Source organism: Triticum aestivum, chromosome 6A (genome assembly GCF_018294505.1).
Source record: "Triticum aestivum cultivar Chinese Spring chromosome 6A, IWGSC CS RefSeq v2.1, whole genome shotgun sequence".
Lineage (NCBI taxonomy): Eukaryota > Viridiplantae > Streptophyta > Magnoliopsida > Poales > Poaceae > Triticum > Triticum aestivum.
Genome location: NC_057809.1, coordinates 608,150,960 through 608,172,499, shown reverse-complemented (window position 1 = coordinate 608,172,499; position 21,540 = coordinate 608,150,960). Strand labels below are relative to the sequence as shown.

The window sequence follows — 21,540 nt, the reverse complement described above, 5'->3', positions numbered from 1 at the left end:
TGCAGGGCCCGATGACTCCGTTCCAGATGATGCGCTTGAGCTCAAGTGGGAGTTCTACGAAGACTCACGCCGTTTCTATGTGTCTTTCCCTGATGATCAGTAGTGGTGCCCAGTTTGGGCGATCGGGACCATGTCGCTTGTTGGGGTTGATCTTTTATTTTGGTACCATAGTCGGACCATGAGTGTATTGGATAATTGTAATGCTATTTATGTATTTTGTGTGACGTGGCGAGTGTAAGCCAACTATGTACCTTTCCCCTTTTTATCTATTTACATGGGTTGTTGTGAAGATTACCTTACTTGCGACATTGCTTTCAATGCGGTTATGCCTCTAAGTCGTGCTTCGACACGTAGGAGATATAGCCGCATCGAGGGCGTTACAATAAGATTATTCGGAGTATATGTGTCATTTCGCATTAGTCGTATTAACTGGTTATATTGAGGCTAGTCATAGTGAGGAGTAACTTAGATAACATGCATAAGTTACTAGTCTATGTTACTAATGGATGACATAGTGGGTAGTGTCATAAGTATGATAACATAGAGACCTTTATTTATTAGTTTGTAGAGTCATTTTTCATTAGAAAGCGGTATGTGATGGTAGCAAATAATGCTACTTTATTTATCTCTCTTCTCTTTAATTACATGACACGTCACTTTCTTCTGCTTATGTGACATGCATGTTACTACTTATATTACTCCCACCATAAGTAGTCTAAGGGCCTGCATTCTTATTTTTCTCAGGACCACTAAAATGACAGGACCAGCCATGTATGCCCCCCCCCCAATAGTGTAATGGAAACATAGCGGCAATCCCTCGGACGTGCTGAGCTCGAGCTCAAATGAACTTGGATGAATAGTAAAACAAAAAACTAAATTCTTTTGTGGTAAACTTTGATAAATGTTCTAATAAGTGCTTGCAAATTTTCATCATGAGATCACATTCGTGGAAAGCGTGACAAAAAAATCAATGCTCCGAAAATGCTACTTTCGAAAGCATTTTCGAGCACTGTTTTTTTTTTTTGCCGCGTCTTCCACGAATGTGATCTGATGATGAAAAAACACTTAAAACATTTGTCAAATTTTATCACAAAAAAATTGGAAGCACTTATTTTTTTTTTGATTTTACTGTTCATTTGAGCTCGAGCTCGTAAGGATACTTTCTCAATCCCTCCCTCTCCAAGCCTTCCAAGGAAAACTCCCCAGTGAAGTGAAAGCTACAAGCATGTGGAATCAAATGAGGCCACCGGCCGCTTGCTTGTAAATATTGTACTCCCTCGGTCTTATATAATATAAGATGTTATTAATTCAATATACACGTCTCATAATATAAGACATTATTATATTCAATATGTAAGTATGTTATATGTAATAACGCACTATATTAAGAGACGATGGGGTAGTTTTTAATCCAGTATGATCTCATGCCTAACAATGTGGATACGCCGCCATTCACGGCGGTACCCCTCCTTTTCTTTTTAAATCGACAGGTTGCCCAAGAAATTCTGAAATGGTCCATCACTGAACATGGGTGGCGTTAAGGATGGATGTTGCTTTTTCTTCTTTGGGTTAGTAGTTGATGTGATGGACGAAAAGTGAACATACAAGCGCATAGGTATATTCCTATACTTGCAACACAGATTAAGGTCACAACTTTCTGCAAAAAGTAAAATAAAAGAAAAGAAAGGCAGTTGAGTAGACTATGAAAGTGGCAAGGTACGAGGAGGCGTCAGCATGAGAATCGGATGCACGCACGCAGGAGGGAAAAAAATTAAAGAATAAAAATGGTACGAGCATGCAGCAAGCAAGGGACTATCATCACAGCTGAGTAAACGCATGGGGAGAAGGGAGGAGTACGTAATAACGTGAGAGAGTCAAACCCTCCTCATCGGTGACATGCTTAGCTACCGTGTGTATAAGCAGGCAGGTATAGTGTATAAGCAGGCAGGTAGATCATATACGTAATCAGAAAACCTAAGTACTTAATTCGAAAGTTGTCATCCAATAGAATAAAGCTCCGAGAAGATATTAGTAGCTGATAGCTAGCTGGGGTCAATCCATCGTGCTCAGCATTCTGGCGAGAAGTGTAAACAAACAACCTGCCAACCAACGAACCAACCAAGCTCATGTTGTTCATCAGTTTCCTCGATCTGCTTCCGCGAAACGGCACAGGTTGTTAGTTAGTGTACAGTTAGCATGCAGCACTAGTGCTTGCCTGCTTGGGATGTAGGAGTGGTAACCAACAGGAGAAGGAAGCGGGAATTGTTTTATGGACTGGGAGAGGCTACAGTTGAGCCCCGCGTCATATGATTGGCCGTTGTCTTTGATCAGTTGTTGCATCACATCACATCGGCAGATAATTCCAAGCGGCCGAAAGGCAGACGTCGCCATGTCGTTAGATTCAGCAACGGCACATACGTACGTATCCTCCTCGATCCTGAGTGCGCGCGCGCCCCACACAAATTGTGGAGAGTGTGCTAAAAAAAACAAATTGTGGAGAGCACGACCACAAAGCCTGTAGGGGCAGCAAGAAACAGTTTTTCCTCCTAGTGGGAGCGTCTATATACCGTCTTCAGCAAGCATGAAGCTCACCTCGCCCACAGGGAACACTAATATGCTGGCCGCGGGCACGGCCCATTAAACAGGCACATAATATTTTCTCTATTTCCCTTTTTTTCTTATTAAATCCTAGATTTTGTATACCTTGAGAACAATCATAAATATTTTTGAAAAGGAAAGTGCATTAGATGCTATAATTTTTTTCCATATATTGGTAAACAAAGTTTTTATATTTTTAAGTAAGAAACAAAAGGAAAATAAGTAGAAAAAGAACAAAGAAACTGAAAGGAAAACAAGAGAAAAACTACCACATTCATGATTTATTTATCCTTGGCGATGTATATTTTTCCTCCAGTTCTATTATTTGTTTGGTGAGAAATGGGACCCACGTACTGAGATACAAATGATGGAAAAGGGACCCGCCTACTGAGATAAATATGAAGCAAAGATGTCTCACATAGGTGTACCAGGTGAAACATTGTCTTTTCAAGGCACCATAACACAGTTAGTGGTGAAAAATGATTGGAGTGTCATACTAAGAACAAAAATTATAGTGAGTATCAAATAGAAATGAAATATTGTTCACAAATAGGAAACTCCATTTAAGGAAACGCTAAATAAGGAATCCTCTCATGGAAGTACTACCGCAAGACAGAGTTTTTCTCTTAAGGAAGTGATCCACCAAACTTCTTTCTATATACCAAATCGCCCGTGGGCACCCTCTTGAGTCGACCAATTAGTGGTTCACACTCCAACTGCTTCTTTGTATTTTTTTAAAGGGGTTTTCTATATAATTATCGGTTCATTTTTTGAGGTACTGGTTTCCAATTTTTGATGGTACTTATTTTTTTCTTTTTTCAGTTCATTTTTTGCTTTCCCATTTTAAACTTATTTTTTATCTTTCCTATTTTCTCCCATATTTAGTTTTCCTTATTCAGTTATCCTTTTTATTATATATTTTCTGGTTTAACTATTTTTCACTTTTATGTTTGTATTCATTCCATTTTTAAAGAAATATAAACATTTTAATAGTGCAAGAGTTTTAAAAAACATATATAGATTTTTTGTGGTACTGCCTTTTGTGTGGTGCTTGATATTTTATTCTTATTTTTATTGTTTATTTTTATGTTCTAAATTTTTTGTGGAAAACTATAATAATTCCTTTTGTTTTCTCCATTTATTATTTCTTAATTTTTCACCTTTCTCTGTTTTTTCTTCATTTTTTTATACATTTTGCATTTTATTTTTACCTTTTTAATTGTAAACATTCAAGTATAAACAATTTTCTTTTTAGAAAATACGTTAAAGCGTGATTACCAATTGATGGTGCACAATCCTGTCAGTACCATCGGTAGGATAACTAGCTAGCGCGGTTGGTAGTCTTAGGTCAGGGGTCACACAGGGGTTTTACCCAGGTTTGGTCCTCCGGTGAGGAGTAATACCCTCCATACTGCTTGGTATTGTTATTCATGGCCGGTATACCTGATGCGAGGGATTACAATGGAGTGTATGAAGTGCCACTGGGAGTTTATTCTACGAGAGTAGATGGGAATAATAGCCCCGGGCCTGATACGTCCATTTTGCATAATGTTTTTCTATTCTCGTTTATATTGTTTTGAAGTTATATCTCATATTACTGAGTTTGCTAGTTGTTTAGGTCATTTTGCTGGAAACTACTAATTTTTTTTGCTGGAACCGATTTTGGGTTTGCTGCAACTCATTGGAGTTTTTTTTTGTTGAGATGTGTTTTTTCGCTCGAATCCGGTGGTGCAGGTCGACGGTGGTGGTGATCCAGAGGGGGCGAACCGTGCTATGGTGGGCAACATGAGTTGCTGGAACCGACGTTTGACAGATCTGCATCCGGCAGGTGGTGGTGCTGGAACGACGACGAGACGAGGAAGGCGTGCGATGACAGTGAATTGGAGCTGCGAAGAGAGGTGGCAAGCGGTGGAAATCCGGCGAGCGATGGAGATCTGGCGGGTCACATCGCTTGTCCATAGCGCTCGTGCCCGCTGTGCGTGCATGCATGATTTGCAGGGGAAAAAAAAGAAACGGCATGATAAGGACAAAAAGGGTCTCGAATCTAACGGTCAAGGGACTTTAATTGGACGTATAGGGTGCGACCGACCCGAATTTGAGTCGGCGTACCGGCGCCTATCAGTCGCCTAGAAAGAAACGGTGTGGTAGGAATGAAAAGGGTCTTAAATCTGACGGTCAATGGGCTTTAATCAGACGTACATGTGCGCCGGGCCCGAATTTGGGCTGGCGGGCCGGCGCCTATATATCGGCACGTTATGAACCAGATATATTGACAACACGTTCTGATTCAAAAAGTATAAAACTGACACGTACGGTAGTTTGACACGGTGGCTACGTCCAATGGTTTACCGCCTGTTTTCTTTCGGTTTGCTTTAGTGCGAATCACGTGATTTTCGGTCGCACCGCCCTTGACGCTAGATTCTGGTCCGTCTCTCTCTCTCGGTCTCTTCTCCCATCCCTCCACTTCCCGACGGAGAAGTTTTTTTTTTAACATCAGTATAGACACATGCGTTTATATACACGTCTATACACTCATCTCTATGAACGCACACACGCACACACTATCTCTATGAGCATCTTCGAAAGACTGAGCCGGCATATCATCTTAAAATTTATGAAGTCAACGTAGGCACCTTGACATCGACGGGAACGTCTCCTCCCACTGAATGCTCATCGCCAGAAATCCTGAAATAAATTCAGAAATAAATGCGAGCACCAGGATTTAAACTCTGATGGGTTGAAAATACCAGTCTCTCTTATCATCCAACCACAAGTTGATATATATCCCCTTCTGTGGGAGGACCGCATCCAATCGATCGCAGAGAAAACCGCCACCGCCCCTGTTTGTGAGCGAAACCCTAGCTAACTAACTTCCTCCCATGGCGACGGAGGAGGAGAACATGGAGACCAGATCGTGACGAGGAGCAGCAGAGCAGGGGCGGAGAAAGAGACCAAAAAGATCAGAAGAGCGAGAGCCACACCGTCCCGCTGACAAGATCGCACCAGTACCACCTAATGGTCTGTACCTGGTGGTGGAGCACCAGACCGAGAACAAGTGCGAGGTAATCAAGCCGCCGAGCCACGCCGGGGTACCCTTCGGCGCGCCGGGCATGTCCTTCGTCGCCGTGAATTCTTCGACGCACCGCGGCGACTGGATCGTCGGCGTCGGCGGCAAGAGAACCATCACCTACGACGCCAGCACGTCGGAGGTGATCCAGGGCCCGCCAGTCCTGTCTCCCAAGCACGAGCCCGTCCTGATCTCGCACGGGGGCATGCTCTACGGACTTCGTGCCATGGTTCGAGGTCATAAGCTTCGAGGATGGCATCCCCTCCATTAACCCCTACGCCACCGAGGAGTGCTTTGCCTACTGGGAGGAACTACCGCCACTGCCTTTCTTCCCCTGCAGACTCACCCCGGTCGAGTTCCGTAACCCGCCGGAGGTATGCGTCGGGTCCTACGCCGCCGTAGATGGACGCATCTTCCTCTCCCTGCAACAAGAGGAGGGCACCTACGTCTTCCATGTCGCCAAGAAAACATGGGAACTTGTCGACGGCAGTAACCTGCCTTTCATCGGGCAGCCAACACCCCTCTGCGATCGCATGTTTGCCGCCTGTACAAAAACCAAGAGCAACGATAATGTTGATGCAATCATGCTCTTCTCCCTCCCCATGAACGGTACCAAGTGGCTTCCCATCCGGGAGTTCCTCGTTGGGCCAATAGACCACATCTCAACAAGGCAGTTTCTGTGCCCCCTACCAAGTGGTCGAAGCTTCTGTTGGATCAACGTCGTGCACTCAGACTCGGCTGCCAGCACCCAACTCAACAGCAAGTTGAAGTCTGTGCTGGCTACATTTACCATTTTTCAGCTCAAGAATCTCGAGGCCAACGATGATTTCTCAGCATCAGTTACACTAGAGAAATTGGGGAAACCGGGGCAGCTGATACACACATTTTCTTGAGGGTGAGGGTAGTCCAGTGGCTCTGATTGCTGCACTCACTCAGGGGATGTTTGGTTCAGAGACTTTTTAGTCCTAGAGATAAGAAAAAGTCTCTAAAAAGTCTCTAGGAATCAAATGGGAGAGACTTTTTCTACAGGGACTAGAAAAAGACTCTACTGGAGAGTCTTTTTTGATTAGTCCCTGGGACTAGAAAAAGTCTTAGGACTTCTGAACCAAACACCCCCTCACAATGCAACAAGTGCTTGTGTTCTCTAAGTAACTTCTTTAATTATAATAAAGCTGATCTAGTATGTACTCCCTTCATCCTTAAAAGAGTGTACTTTCAACTTTGTTGAAAAGTCAAACTTTTTTATATTTGACCGCATTTTATAGTACAATAATGGACCAACATATGGCATCAAATAAGTAGCACTAGATTCATGATAAAATATATTTTTGTCATATACCTATTTGGTTTCACAAACATTGATATATTTTTGCACAAACTTGGTCAAAATTTGAGATAGTTTGACCCTTCAACAAAGTTGAAAGTACAATTTTTCAAGGACGCAGGGAGTATGTCATTTGTTTGTTTGCAGTTAACCCTCATTATTCGAGCCCAAACATAAATAAAATTAAATGAAACATTTACACTTATATCTTATATATTGAAGAACTTCTTTTGTTTGATACTTCTAGTTTATGTTTGGTGACAGAATATTTTTAAAACAAAAATATGTGAAAACCACAATATCATAACATGCAGCCATGAAATACCACAATATATAAACTGACCATGAGTACTCCCTTCGTCTAGGTGCATAAGTCATCTTACTCCCTCCTTCCATTTATATAAGGCCTAATGCATTTTTCAAGACCGTCTTTGACTATTAATAAGATTAATAGTACATGACATGCATAATATGAAAATTATATCATTGAAAGCTCCTTTCACATACGAATTTGACGGTATGCTTTGTGTAAGTTGCATGACATATATTATTGCTCTAATATTTTGTCAAAGTTAGCCTCGAGAAACGCATTAGGCCCTATATAGATGGAAGGAGGGAGTAGGTTGTGCACCGTGACCAAGACAAAGGGGAAAACGAGAGAATTTAATGCTTATTTGTTAATTAATTGCATTGCATGCAATGAACTGAGCACTGCATGTCGTGTGTGGTAGTCTCAAGTCATTGAAAGCATATACACGTCCCACATCTCTTATTGGTTGATTCCTTTACTTATGTCAAGAAACAAAAAACGAGGTGAGAATTAATGTATCACGCCTAAGTGTTCTGGGATTATTTTGTCTTTGTAAGGTGACTTATACACCTAGACAGAAGGAGTACTATAGTAATTTGCAGTTTTGGAAAAACCAAGGGCTTTTGGCAGCTTCAGTATTTAGTAGAGTATTTTTGAGTGATTGACAAAAAATACCATTTTAGAGGTTTGCGTCCCACAGAACTATCACTTAAAAAAGTGACCGAAAACTACTACCTCCGTCCGGGTATATTGGGCCTAAAGACCAAATCTCCCAGACCAAGGCACCTCGTAAGCAGTTTTTAGCTTTAAATCTGGCCAGTTAACTTGCTAGGATGATTAATCGCCTTGCCAATCCGCTAGCCTGCATGCATGCAGCCACAGCTCCCCACCGCATGCGTGTCCCATGCCCAATCAGGATGCAGCCTCTCCAATTAATACTATCGACAGATACGTAGGGAACAGCAACAGGCCTTAGAAAACCGGACAGCGCTTCGTTGCTCTACGGCCTTAAAATCCCGGACGGAGGTAGTACCAAAATTTTATAATTTTATGACTAAAAACTACCACTTTCAGATAAAGACCAGTTTAGACGATGTAAACGTGTTTATGACAGGCGAGGCCCACGTGTCAGCGTCAACCTCCTCCTTCTTCCTCCTCTCTGTGGCATTTTCCCAAACACCTTGTCTGCACCGGCGCGCCACCTCCGCCGCCGTCCACCGGGCTCAACAGGGAGGGCCCGGCGTCGAGCCCACGCGCAGCAGCTGAACCTGTCGCCCTCCACCGGGCTCAGCAGGGAGGGCCCGGCGTCGCGCCCCCACGCAGCCGCTTCCTCGCACCGGCCCCGACGTAGCCGCCCCTGCCGGATGCCGGCGTGGGACCGTGGAGTCGTAGAACCCCACCGGTGCGGCCTTGGCGGGCAGGCAGTCGGCCAGGTCGAGTGGCGCGTCGAGGAGGAGGGTGGTTCTGTCGTTGACGGGCGGGTAGTCGGCGGCCGTGTCGTGGGCGTAGACTGAGAGGCGGTGCGTGGGGGCGTCGTACTCGATCCGCACGGCGAGCTGGCTGGTGTCGGCGGGCGATGATCGGTTGGGCGTGATGGTGATGTTCAGGCCGACGCCCGGCGGCGGCCGCGGCCCGTACGAGCTCACCGAGCCGACCTCAACATTGGCGAGGCCGTTGGTGGCGTTCGGCATGGATGCAGCGAGCACGACCGAGTTGCTAGTGTTGCGGCGAGGACCGTACTTCTCGTTCCCGATGTTGACCGACGGGAAGCTGTCAAGGAGCACCACGAACGACGCGGCGTCAGAGTCGCCGCCGTCCACGTCCACAGTGAAGGTCGTGTTGAAGGACGCTCGCGCCCGACCTCGAGCCCTTCCCTACGTAACCGCACCCGCTAGGTTCCCGCCGACGAGCTTCCACGCGCGGGCGCTCGTCGTCCGCCTCTCCTGTGAAGTTGACTTTGACGCCACGTCGCGCTGAGTCCGCTGACAGATGGCCCCGCCTGTCATAAACACGTTTAAATAGTTTAAATTGGTCATTATCTGAAAGTGGTAGTTTTAGTCATAAAATTAGAAAATTTTGGTAGTTTTCGGTCACTTTTTTTAAAGTGGTAGTTCTGTGGGACGCAAACCCCTAAAATGGTAGTTTTTTTGTCAATCACTCAATATTTTGTTGTTGTTGTTGTTGTTGTTGTTGTTTTTGTTGTTGTTGTTGTTGTTTGGCTTAGATTGTGTGTTAACACATGAGAGAGAAAAACACAAGTTTCACAAATTCATGGTTACATATTTTGTACTCGTTTATTTGAACACCTTTGTGGATAAAGCAGCTTATGAGCGTGTCCGCGCGCATAATCCGGCACCCCCAAAATTGCAGCGCAGCAGGCTGCGCGCACACCCATGCGCCAAAACTTTTTGTGCACGCTCTATTTTACAGCGTCTGCAGGAGTGCTGTTTTCTGTCTCCGGAGCACAAAAATGATTGTTTTTACTGTCTGAGGAATTTTTGAGCCCCTGTTGGAGATGCTCTTAGCATGCCAACGACCTTTAGCAGCGACTCAGCCTAGCTTTGCCATGTAGTCTTAGAGCATCTCCAGCCGCGCCCCCAACAGGCCTTCCCCAGGCGTTTTTGCCGTGCCGGCGCCAAAAAAAGGGCCCAGTCGCGCCCCCAGAAGACCGTTTTTCGCCGGCTCGGGCCAAAACTGGTGCCGGCGGACCCAGGCCGAACCCGACGCCCTGGGGGGTGCTTGGGGAGCCGGCACAAGCGAAAAAGGCGCGTGGGTCCGCCCTGGCGGCGACCCGAGGGCCTTTTCCCGTCGTTTCTTGACGCTTTTCCCTCGCATCCCTCCCGCTTGCTCGCCTTCCTCCCACCATTTCCTCCCTTCCTCCCGCCAAACCCTCCTCCCGCCCGCCTTCGAGTCGCCGCCATGCCGCCGAAGAAGTACGCCATGCCGCACGCGGCGGCAATCACGACTGGCACCGTGGCCCAGCCGAAGCAGAGGAAGCCGAGGGGCGCCGCCATTGAAGCCACCGGGCATGTCGAACGCCGAGTGGAGGGTGGAAGTTCAGCGACGCGACGCAGTCACCGCCAATCGGCGGAACAGGGCCATCGCCAAGAAGGCCCGCGACAAAGCGGCGCTCGCGGCGGCGTCCTCCTCATCGGTCGACCACGCGGGGATGATGAACCCACCCGTCGTCAGCCACGCCCAGTACGCGCCCTGGGGACAGCAAGGCGTCGGATCTCCATGGGGATCGTCGTCGCCCATGGCTTTTCTGATGGGCGGTGCGGACATGCTCCAGAGCAACGACGAGCAGCTCAGGGCGTGGTACATGGCGGAGCGCGGCCTCATCCTGAACCAGATGCCGACGGCAACGGCGACGATGCCAGCTCCCGCGCCCACGGCCACACGGACGCCAAGCCCGAACGACGCCTCTACATCGCCGCCCAGCAGTACCGAAGCCACGCCGACACAGCCCAGCACCGAAGCAGCTCCGACACCGCCGAGCCCGCGCACGCCGACTCCGCCAACGCCTGGAGCCGACCCCGCCGAGTGATTCGTTGCGCACGCGAACTTGCGGCGTGCGGCGCTCTGTTTTTGTAACGCCAGACTACGTCCGATCGCCGGATTTGTGGCGTCTTTTATGAGCGGGAACGACCTAGTTCAAATTTCCCGCATCTTGGGGCCGGCGCTTGGGGGCGTGACTGGGAGCTAGGTCGCCCCCAGGGGCCGAACTAGCGCCGGCACACCCCCATGCCGCTCTATTTAGGCGCCCTGGGGGGCCGAACGGCTGGAGATGCCCTTAGTGTCTTGATTGGGGTGGGAAGGTGGAGGTGTCATTCCAATGTAGGAATAGTGTCCTCTCCTATTCTCATTTTGTCGGTGCGCTTAGCGTCGGTGGAGGTGTGTCTCCAGTGGATCTTCATGATTTTAGTCTTTCGTGGATTCGTCCGGATTTGGTTGGTGCGCGTGGTCTTGGGAGTCTTTACTATGCATACCGCAGCCGCCTCCATCTTCCGGTCTACCTTGACAACTTTTTTGTCGCTGCTTCTACAAGTTTTCGGATTTAAACAAGTTTGCTCCGTTGCATCAAAGGCTGAGAGGCGGATACGAGCTTTGCTCACGACGCGACGCCGGTGGATGCAGAAGGAAGAAGAATTTGACATCCCAAAAAATTGGGTGTATTTCTCATTTTCTAACAATGATATATTTTCTACAATGATATTTAACAAGACTGATATTGGGTGTGGCTAGGTCTCAGTCGACTGAAATTTAACCAAGCCTTAGTCAAATAACATGACATGTCCCCGCAAAAAATAATAATAAGATGACATGTAAAAAAGAAAAAAAGAAAAAACTGATTTTTTTACACATATCTCAATGTAAGATCTGACAAATATAGCATGTACTGAGACATAACTGAGATATGCCAAGACTGATATTTCTAAGGGTCTATGCTACTTAATATATGGTGTTTGACCTTCCTAAAAGAAAAGTTTAAACATGGTTTTTGTTTCCCTTATGCGTGCCATGTTGCAGACGAAGAGAACGCCGGCTAGGTCATAGGTCTACCGGCCGAGTGGTTTACCATTTGAAATGCACGGACGAAGAACCACTAACGAAGCGGGCAGATGCATGTTGAATTTTGTATATACATGACAATGACCAGCCAAATTCATATTTGAGCACGGCGAAGACTGCAACTGATTGCAACTGCCAATCATCAACACACCTGACAAATGGCGTCCCCAAAAGAAGCATCAATAAACAAAACTCGTTGGTCATCACTACTCAGAAGTAGTGCGCGGGCTCTAACACACAAGAAATAATGAATCAATTCGACGGAAAACGTGACCCCCTCCCTCCCTCCCTCCTCCTCCTCGTCACATCTTCTTCTTCATCCGCCCCACGTCGCTCGTCGTCCTTAATAATCCGTCGGTCGCCCCTTCCTCGGCGAGGACATGGCGCGCGATCGAAGCCCGGATGGACACGTAGCGCGCGTCGCCCGGCCTGAAAACAAAGGGCGCTGTCGTCAACCTGGGGAGAGGACAAACATGCCAGCCACGACGTACGACCACATCAAACATCGAGATAACCTACGGGATTTGCCGTCTAGCGCCCCTAGAAAACTCAGCCTCCCGCTACCCCACTAACAAAGATCTCGCCATTACAGACATGCGCGCCATGACAAGCCCTCCACGACCTCGCCCCAGCGCCTCCCCTCCCTTAAATTCATGCACAGCCTCCTCCACCCAAAGTTCAGACCAGACTACACCAGCTCGAGAGAGAGATAATTATATTAATCAATGGAGCTCCAGTTCCAGCAGCAGCAGCAGCAGCAGCAGCAATGCCAGTACGAGGCGGCGGTGGGCAAGGCGGCGGCGGCGGCGGCGAAGGGGAGGGGTAGCAGCAAGTGCAAGTTCGTCGGGGTGAGACAGCGGCCGTCGGGGAGGTGGGTGGCGGAGATCAAGGACACCACGCACAAGATACGGGTGTGGCTCGGCACCTTCGAGACCGCCGAGGAGGCCGCGCGCGCCTACGACGAGGCCGCATGCCTCCTCCGGGGCTCCAACACGCGGACCAACTTCGCCACCGCCGCCCCCGCCGCCGCCTCCTCGCCGCCGGACTCGCCGCTGGCGTCCAGGATCCGCACCCTGCTCACCCACAAGAAGCTCAAGAAGAGCGCCTCGCCACCGCCGCCGCGGGCGCCGTCCCAGCAGCCCGCTGTTACCATCAGACTCGCCACGGCAGCTAGTAATGGCAGCGCCGGTAACAACACCAGCAGCACCAGCTCGACCATCAGCTTCGCCATGAGCGCCAGTGGAGCCGCCGCCCACCACACCCCGACTCCCACCAGCCTCTCTAACCACATGACTTACCACCAGTGGATCAGCCACGGCAGCGAACAGCTCCATCAACACCTCGAGCATCAGCCATGGCCTGCAACGCTGAGCCCCGCCGTCCCGACGCTCGCCGCCCGACGCAACGTGGCCGAGTGCCGGGTGATCGCGGACGGGGCGAGGCCGGAGAAGCAAGATCAAGACTCCGCGTCGCCCGGCGCCGCCATGAGCGGGGTCGTCCAGCAGGAGCAGGACGACGGGTTCGACATCGGGAACGACCCCTGCGACTCGCTGTGGGATCTGCCGCCGATCTGTCAGCTGTCCTGCCTGGCAGGTCTCTCATCATGTACTAGAGGTTGAAGGTTTCGCCGGCGGCGAGATCATCTTGAGGAGGTTTCTCGCTCGGTTTAGGGTACATTTTCTGCCATCGGGAGCCAATTCCATACAGAAAGATTGTATGAGGAATGATGGCCAAGCAAGCAGAGTAATGTGACAGCGGATGTCAGAGATGAGATGAGTGGATTTTGAAGTGTTCATCTTTTTTTCCTAAGAGAAATTTATCTTGTGCCGTAGAGGTGTATCACCCTCGTGCACACCAATAATAATGTAATTCTTGTGGTGGGTAATACTGGGATTTATAGTAGTATAGTTACGGTACGGGGATGCGGCTAGAGACTTGGTTAAGTCACAATCGAATGACGTTAGTATGTTTCTTTTTTCTTTTACATATCTCTTTTTATCAACTTTTCGTACTTTTTTTTCTCTTGATTTATGTTTTAACATGATTCTTTTTCAATCGAGGTTACAAATAAGTGAAATGTGTTAATGTAATTCAGCACGTCGGCGGTTGTCACGCCGGATACCAGGCCTAGGCAAGAGAGCTGCTGCGTGCCTATACATCAGGTGGCCTATAGTCATGCAAGGTGAGATTAAGCAGACATAAATCAAGGGATCATAAAAGCTTATATGTTTACTTTATGAATTTCTTTGCATCTACAATAGCTGAATAAACACATTATATTCACTAGTCGCTTCCCACCCACTAGTCAAGCCTATTATTGGAAGTCTTGCGCATTCTTATGCAAGTCGATGACTACATAAGAAAATAGAGGAAGTAAGGGTGAGTATGAGAAATCATACTTAGCAAGCGGATACTTCACTATTTAATAAGATGGTATGATGGTGTATCATTAGATGAACTGGATTTAAAGGATAAAGAAGATAATAATTGGTAGTGTTGAATTCAACAAAAATGAAAACAAAAGGAACAATAAAAACAGATTCAATAGAAATGGGCAAGGAAATTATTGGCGTCACACATGACCATCAAGCTTCCCAAACCAGGAGTCATAGCTAGGGGTGAAATTCCACACTTTTACACTCTTAAGCTGAAGGGGGTACCCCAACATCGTCGACAACCTCTGCCTAAACGACATGGACGGGTTCCAGAAGAGTAGAGTCTTTTGGTACCCTGAGGTACGCCAACTTGACTTGCTAGTATTGGTCGCTCCTAGGATCCATCACCGCTACCGGTTCGAAACAAGTGTCGTCCTATTGAAGAACTCAAACAGTACAATAATTGAACTGTGACTGGTACGATATGTTTGCGGTCGTGATACCAATGTAATAAAGCGAGATGACTAAGCAGATTAATGACGAATCTTAGAACTATATCTGAAATGATATGCTCATAACTCTGCTCCAATTCTCTCTCTCTCTCTCTCTCTCTTCCTCTCTCTCTCAAATAACACATGGATCAACAGGATATCAATAATGATCAAGGTGCACTCGCATAATCAACGAGAAATGAATAAAGTAGCTGAAAGTTAGCAAAATAAGGGTAACTCCAACACGGATCATCAAACCACGCGCAAATTTCCGGACTGAACAGTGTCTAGACATATTTTTGTCATCCAACGGCGGCACCAAAATTGTTCGTACCAGCCTGGACTGCAGAGATTTGTGAGCAAAGTTGCTTCGCTCCAAAATCACTTTGTTCCGCAATCCCAGCAAAATCGCTTCGCTCCGTTTCCACTGCATGTCTCATCCCCTCCCCTTCCCGTCCCATCCCCTCCTCTCCACCATGGCTAGATCGGACATCCAATCCGGCAGTGCCATCCGGCGACGAGTCTGATCCCATCGACTAAGACGGGCTCTTCAAGGAGGAGGACTCTGACAGCGAGGCACCAAACAACAAAGAGCTCACGCTCTGCAATGCCCTTTAGCGGTCGCAGATGGACAAGGGCAGGAGCTTGAGCTTTGCGTCGTCCCTGGTAGCTCGGCGACGCAACACAAGTTTGACTGCGCTAACCCGCCGTTGCAGACCCGTCGCTGGCCATGCCCCTCGCCTACCCCTCTAGCCCTAGCTCCTCTCGGGCAGCACTGGGTTCTCGTTGTTGCGCCGAGCCAGCAGTCGAGACTCCGGAATCGAAAGCAAAAGTCGCACGCCGTGAGAGGCAGCGGGCCGCACAGAGGGCGGCAGAGGTCAGTTCCTCTCGGACAGGTGCGTGAGGTCTTATCGCACCTATGCAATGTCCACACTGGTCGATCTGAAGGAGCAGCTTCTGCACGAGGTCCTTCGCCGGTCGCTGATCACCGCAGAGACGGGCGTGAGGTGCCTCCGTCACAAGAACACGAAGGCGCTCCGGCTCGGCATCGAAGAGTCCGAGTGCGCCGCAAAAGGAGAAGGCGAAGCGGCCAGCCTAGCGAAGGATGAGGCCCGCGCCGCCCGTTGTTTTACGGGCATCATTCCGTTGACGTCCGACAATGGCACGACTAGCACTACCACCGACAACGCCTATGTGGAGAACTATTATTGCCGTTGCTCTGGTGACCGCAAGGGGAAGGGCCGGCAAGGAAATGGTGATGTCCGGCGTACCTCTCCCTTTATCTAGCTGTCTGGTTTATTTAATGTATCTACTTTATTTGTCGCGTGATGAACTTGCACTGTTCGGTTCAATTGTGCTCGCATTATTATGCTACATATGAATGTTGATACACGTAGTTGCATGGATTGTATAGATTTGTAGGGCAAATATTTGAGGAGCACGATGACCGGTTGTTGTCTATGGACGCATAGAGTGTCACATTTGGCAATCGTGGCTGCAGATGCTTCATGAGAACGTAGGACAGGTTTGCGGCACTGGTTTAGTTTTTTTGCAGCAATAATAAAGTTGTTATTTATATTTCCCTACATCATGATGAATGTTTATTATTCATGCTAGAATTGTATTAACCAGAAACTTGATACATGTGTGGATACATAGACAAAACACAGTGTCCCTAGTATGCCTCTACTAGACTAGCTCGTTAATCAAAGATGGTTAAGTTTCCTAACCATAGACATGTGCTGTTATTTGATGAACTAGATCACATCATTAGGAGAATGATGTGATGAACAAGACCCATCTGTTAGCTTAGCATAATGATCGTTAAGTTTTATCGATATTGCTTTCTTCATGACTTATACATGTTCCTTTGACTACGAGATTATGCAACTCCCGGATACCGGAGGAATACCTTGTGTGATATCAAATGTCACAACGTAACTGGGTGATTGTAAAGATGCTCTACATGTATATCTGAAGGTGTTTATTGTGTTCGCATAGATCGAGATTAAGATTTATCGTATCGGAGAGGTGTCTACGTGCCCTCTCGGTAATACACATCAGGATAAGCCTTGCAAGCAATGTGACTAATGAGTTAGTTGCGGGATGATGCATTACGGAACGAGTAAAGAGACTTGCCGGTAACGAGATTGAACTAGGTATGAAGATACCGACGATCGAATCTCGGGCAAGTAACATACCGATGACAACGGGAATAACATATGTTGTCATTGCGGTAGGACCGATAAAGATCTTCGTAGAATATGTAGGAACCAATATGAGCATTCAGGTTCCGCTATTGGTTATTGACCGGAGAGGTGTCTCGGTCATGTCTACATAGTTCTCAAACCCGTAGGGTCCGCACGCTTAACGTTCGATGATGATATTATATTATATGAGTTATGTGATTTGGTGACCGAATATTGTTTGGAGTCCCGGATGAGACCACAAGGGAAAGGGGCTGGCGAGGAAATGGTGATGTCCGACGACCCTCTACCTTTATCTAGTTTATTTAATGTATCTAGTTTATCTGTCCGGTGATGAACTTGCTCTTTTGGGTTCAATTGTACAATAACTTGCTCTTTGGGGTTCGGATTGTGCTATACGGAGTATTATGTAGTATGTTGGTCTACGTTGTTGTGTCATCTAGGTAGTTGCACGAATTGCATGGGTCTGGGAGGGCCGACATTTGAGGAGCACGGCCACGAACACGGAGAAATAGGAGGTGATCGGTCGCTGCCCGCGTCCGCGGATGCATAAAGTGTCACTGGAGAAATAGAAACTGGATGCATAAAGTGTTACCGATTTCCTCGCGATCTCCTTCCATGGAACAGCGGGCTGGATAAAAGGCAGACGTCGCCACTGTCATCGCCGGACCCAGCACACAAGAGAAGCCTCCTCGATCCAGAGCGAGCGTGCATGCTGGCCATGAAGAAATCGTTGCGTAGGTGGCTACTAGCACCTATGTCCGTGTGTTGCAACGGAAAAATTAATGTTTTGCACAAACATAATGTCTCACAACATCGGATTCATTATGAAGAATATATTGTAATGCAATATTGTCCTTCTACAAAATGAACATAAAAAAATACATCACAATTTAGTCGTGTTCATATTTTCTTTGCGGGACATAATGTCTCACTGATTTCATTTAAATACAATCCTTTTTAATGGCATTTAAGTATGATCCTTTCATTAATTACCATGAAGTCCTCATCCATTTTAGTCGGGAATCAAATCCTTCCTTTTCTAATTTAGTAGCCCTAACACATTAAGGCCTATAGATCATTCCTTTTAATTATCCTACCATTTTACCTCAAATCCTTCATGTAGAATTTATTAATACCACAATCTTTCTAATAGTTATTCCACCGATTTACCCATAATCCTTTCTTTAATTAGCCACATTCGTTTAAATATTATATTTAAGCCCACAATCCTTCCTTTATTAGCTCATTCGCTTAATTAGCTCACCCTAAACATGAGCCTTGGACCTCACCCTTCTCCATCTACAGGAACGAAGGGCGATTTGTGCGAACCCCGGGCTCTCCACCTCGCCGTTGCCGAATCGGCGGCTCCCTCGGCCTCCGCCAGACGCTCCGGCGGCGGGAGGACGGGGGAGGCCCGATTTGCAGCGTGTACATAGTGTAGGAGTGCCTAGGGAGCCAACCGGTGGCGTCGTGGAGGCGACGGTGTGACTGGATCGGCTTTTTGTAGGTGTTTGTCTCCCCTTCGACGGCGAAGTTCCAGTGGAGCTCCGCGGTGGACCAGCTCCTTTCTTCGTGCTCGCTGCTCGGTGGAGAGGCCGTGCACGGCTCCCCCATGCCGGAGATTGAGGGATGGCGATTCCGGCGATTGAAGATCTGGAGAAGGAAGGCGATGTTTAGCGGTGCGACGACAACGACGGCCATGGGTGTAGGTCCTCAGGGACCGTTGATCGGAGACTTCCCGTTTCGCCCAGGGGCTGCTTCGATCCAAGGCGTCAACGAGCAGCGGCGAACGGCGCGTCACCGGCTTGTCTACGGCGCCGGCGTAGTCAGGTTGCAGAGGGGCTTGGTTGTAATTTTCTTTTCTGTGTGGACCTTTCAGTAATTTGGCCGTTTTAATATTAACTCATTTTCTCGCAAAAAAATAAATAAAAATGATGACTGCCATTCATATATTTAGAGTGAGTTGGGATTAGTAAATATGAAAGGTGCAAAAGTCTTTGGTTGTTACATCTAAAAGATCGACAGGAGGTCTTGTGTTCAATTCCTACAATGTTGATTTTTTTGACCTAATTATTTTTCATGGTCTCTCTATGAAAGCCCATAAAAGGCCCATCAACATACAAGTAACTCGCCCAGATCGCTTAACGTGTGTAAACCAAATGTAAAGAACTAAACCAAACCAAGAATATCTATTCCCTTTAATAGTAGGTATAGATATAGATATAGATATAGATATAGATGTGCCTCCCTCTGCGAGCCTTACAGGAACGGCTCGCTGATGTCATGCACATTTTTTTTCTTCACATTTCTATTTTTTTACTTTCGTTCATATTTCGAAATATTTTAAATATAAATATACAACACTTCACATAAAATTTTGAAAATGACAGTATTGCATCTGAAAAATGTTAAATGTGTATAGAAAAATGTTCCTGTTGTATATGAAAAATGTATGACTATGAATGTAAAACATAGAAAATGTTAGTTATGTATACCAGTTGGCATATGTACATAAAATGTTGCAACAATTATAAAATATTGCACATTTCAAAATAAATTTATGTGACATTTCTTTAAATACAAATGCAAAAAATCGTGTAATTCAACAAATATGTTTTGAACATTAAAAAATTTATGTTACATTTAAAAAATATTCAAAAAGTTTCAAAAAAAGTGTTCGTGACAATCTCAAAAAATGTTTGTACAATGTACAAAAATGTTGGCATAGTTCAAAAAATGGGTTTTATCGTTCAAAAAACTGTTTAACATGTATTTGCAAATATTAAACGTGTATAAAAAATGTTTTACAATTACACGAAAAATGTATGATATGTATGAAACAGTAGGCATGTGTTGAAAAAAAAAACAAAGAAACAAAAAGAAAAATAAAAGATACCGAAAATTCCAAGAAAGAAAACCAAAGTATAAAGAAGAAAACAAACCAAATAAAACCGTTGGAACAACAAATAAAATCGAAACATAATGAACAAAAAGATAAACCAAAGAAAAAACAATCGGAAATGAGAAGGAAAACCGGACTAAACCGATCGACAACAGCGACCCGACACGAACAAGTGAAGGCATCGAATTAAACAGCTAATGGGCCAGCACGTAGTCGTCCGCCCTTAGACGATTCCTATTAGGAATCGGTAAGGGCGAGACATAGCCCTGGTGGGTGATTTCCATTGAAAAAACTATGCCGTTGCCTTCCATTGGCCTTGGGCGGTGGGCCATAATGTGCCAAGTCTATTTGAGCTTCCGAGTAGTGTGGGAGCGCAATTGTAAGCGAAGTCCTCTTCAACTCCCGACCTCAAATGAGCTTGGGATGAACAGGAACATTCAAAAAAATGAAAATAAATTCAAAAAGTACCTTTTTTAGTCAACTTTGACAAATGTTCTGAGTTCTTGGAATTTTTCATTATGAAATGAGATACGTGGAAGTCATGGCAAAAAATAGTATTTCATAATGAAAAATGCTTTCAAAAATAGCATTGCCATAAAAGATCAGATTTCTTTGTTACTATTTTTTTTACATCAGGAAGCATTCAAGTTTGGGAGTAGATAGTGCGTGTCCGTTTGTAAGCTCAAACAAACAACTGTTAAACTTTTTGATGAATTAACGAGAAGAAATTTAAGCTCAAACAAACAACTGTTAAACTTTTTGATGAATTAACGAGAAGAAATGTCACTCACTTCCTCATGTTCTTCTTTCTTATCTCCACGTCTCAACTCCAATCCTCGTCCTCAATCCGTTGGTCATTCCTCGGCGAGGAAATTGCACTGCTAAATGACTCATGTGAAGCCATACTACTAAAAGTACAGTATTTCAGTTGTTGTTGTCGTGGTGGGCGATTGCATCTACTTTGCAAGTTACGATTTATTTCTGTTTTTGGTGTTTGTTTTGTCAAAGAACATGCTATTTGTAAGCATTATGTATCAGCTGTTTTCTCTCTTTGGTAAATTGTTGGTCACTATAATTCATGGCCAATTGACGCCTTTCTTAATTTAAAGACAGACTTGTCTTGAGCCTTTTTACAGCGTTACATAAATAGTTGTGTCCTTCTTAAGGAAAATATTGTTGTACGAAATTAGTGTGCTTCTTTTACAGTTTATAAAAAAGTAATGGTAGGTTTATAAACTTACTTTAAAAAAACAAAACTGTGGGACCGTTAGGTAGATCCGATCAATGCTTGGACTACACTCGCAACCTTTTTGTATACGTTAATGGTCTGATGACATTATTATCTTATCATTAGGCTGTTGAGTACATGAAAGAGACGCTTACAAACAGAGCGGTAGCTACATCTCACCGAACATTGTATGGTTAGTCCGATTTAATAAGAGGGTCACAGCCTTGGCATTGTTGTTGGTACTTCTGCTCCCATGTTATTGTTGTTGCGTGCGTTGCCGTCACATCGAACAAACCAAACCTCTATATAAAAAAAACATCATACTTATTTGTTTACTTACCTTGCTTTTTAATGTTTTTCGTATTAAAAAAGGTGTAACGCTGAATTATAAACAAAATTTCCATCAAAAACTTAGTATTGGGATGGAAAAACCAAGTGATATTTTCAAGGCGTTTGAGTGGAA

At 45.9% G+C, this 21,540-nt stretch overlaps 2 protein-coding genes across 2 annotated transcripts; one reads left to right on the top strand and one right to left on the bottom strand.

Annotated features, from left to right (window-relative positions):
- Positions 1 to 8,384: 8,384 nt before the first annotated feature.
- On the bottom strand, positions 8,385 to 10,313 carry LOC123129802 (uncharacterized). The gene is made up of 2 exons (XM_044549822.1): positions 10,152 to 10,313; positions 8,385 to 9,173 (listed from the first exon to the last, which is right to left on the bottom strand). The coding sequence occupies exons 1-2, from the start codon at positions 10,311 to 10,313 to the stop codon at positions 8,523 to 8,525; spliced, it is 813 nt and encodes a 270-aa protein (XP_044405757.1). The 3' UTR covers positions 8,385 to 8,522.
- A 2,283-nt stretch (positions 10,314 to 12,596) lies between these two features.
- LOC123131347 (ethylene-responsive transcription factor ERN1-like) lies at positions 12,597 to 13,706 on the top strand. Its single transcript, XM_044551040.1, has one exon. The coding sequence runs from the start codon at positions 12,597 to 12,599 to the stop codon at positions 13,488 to 13,490; it is 894 nt and encodes a 297-aa protein (XP_044406975.1). The 3' UTR covers positions 13,491 to 13,706.
- Positions 13,707 to 21,540: the final 7,834 nt, after the last annotated feature.

Coding starts and splice junctions, on each gene's coding strand:
- LOC123129802 (XM_044549822.1), bottom strand. CDS start 10,313: ATGGCGGCGCCCCTCGGCTTCCTCTGCTTCGGCTGGGCCACGGTGCCA. Junction 9,174..10,151: donor GAGGAAATGGTGGGAGGAAG/GCGAGCAAGCGG, acceptor GCGGTTACGTAG/GGAAGGGCTCGAGGTCGGGC.
- LOC123131347 (XM_044551040.1), top strand. CDS start 12,597: ATGGAGCTCCAGTTCCAGCAGCAGCAGCAGCAGCAGCAGCAATGCCAG.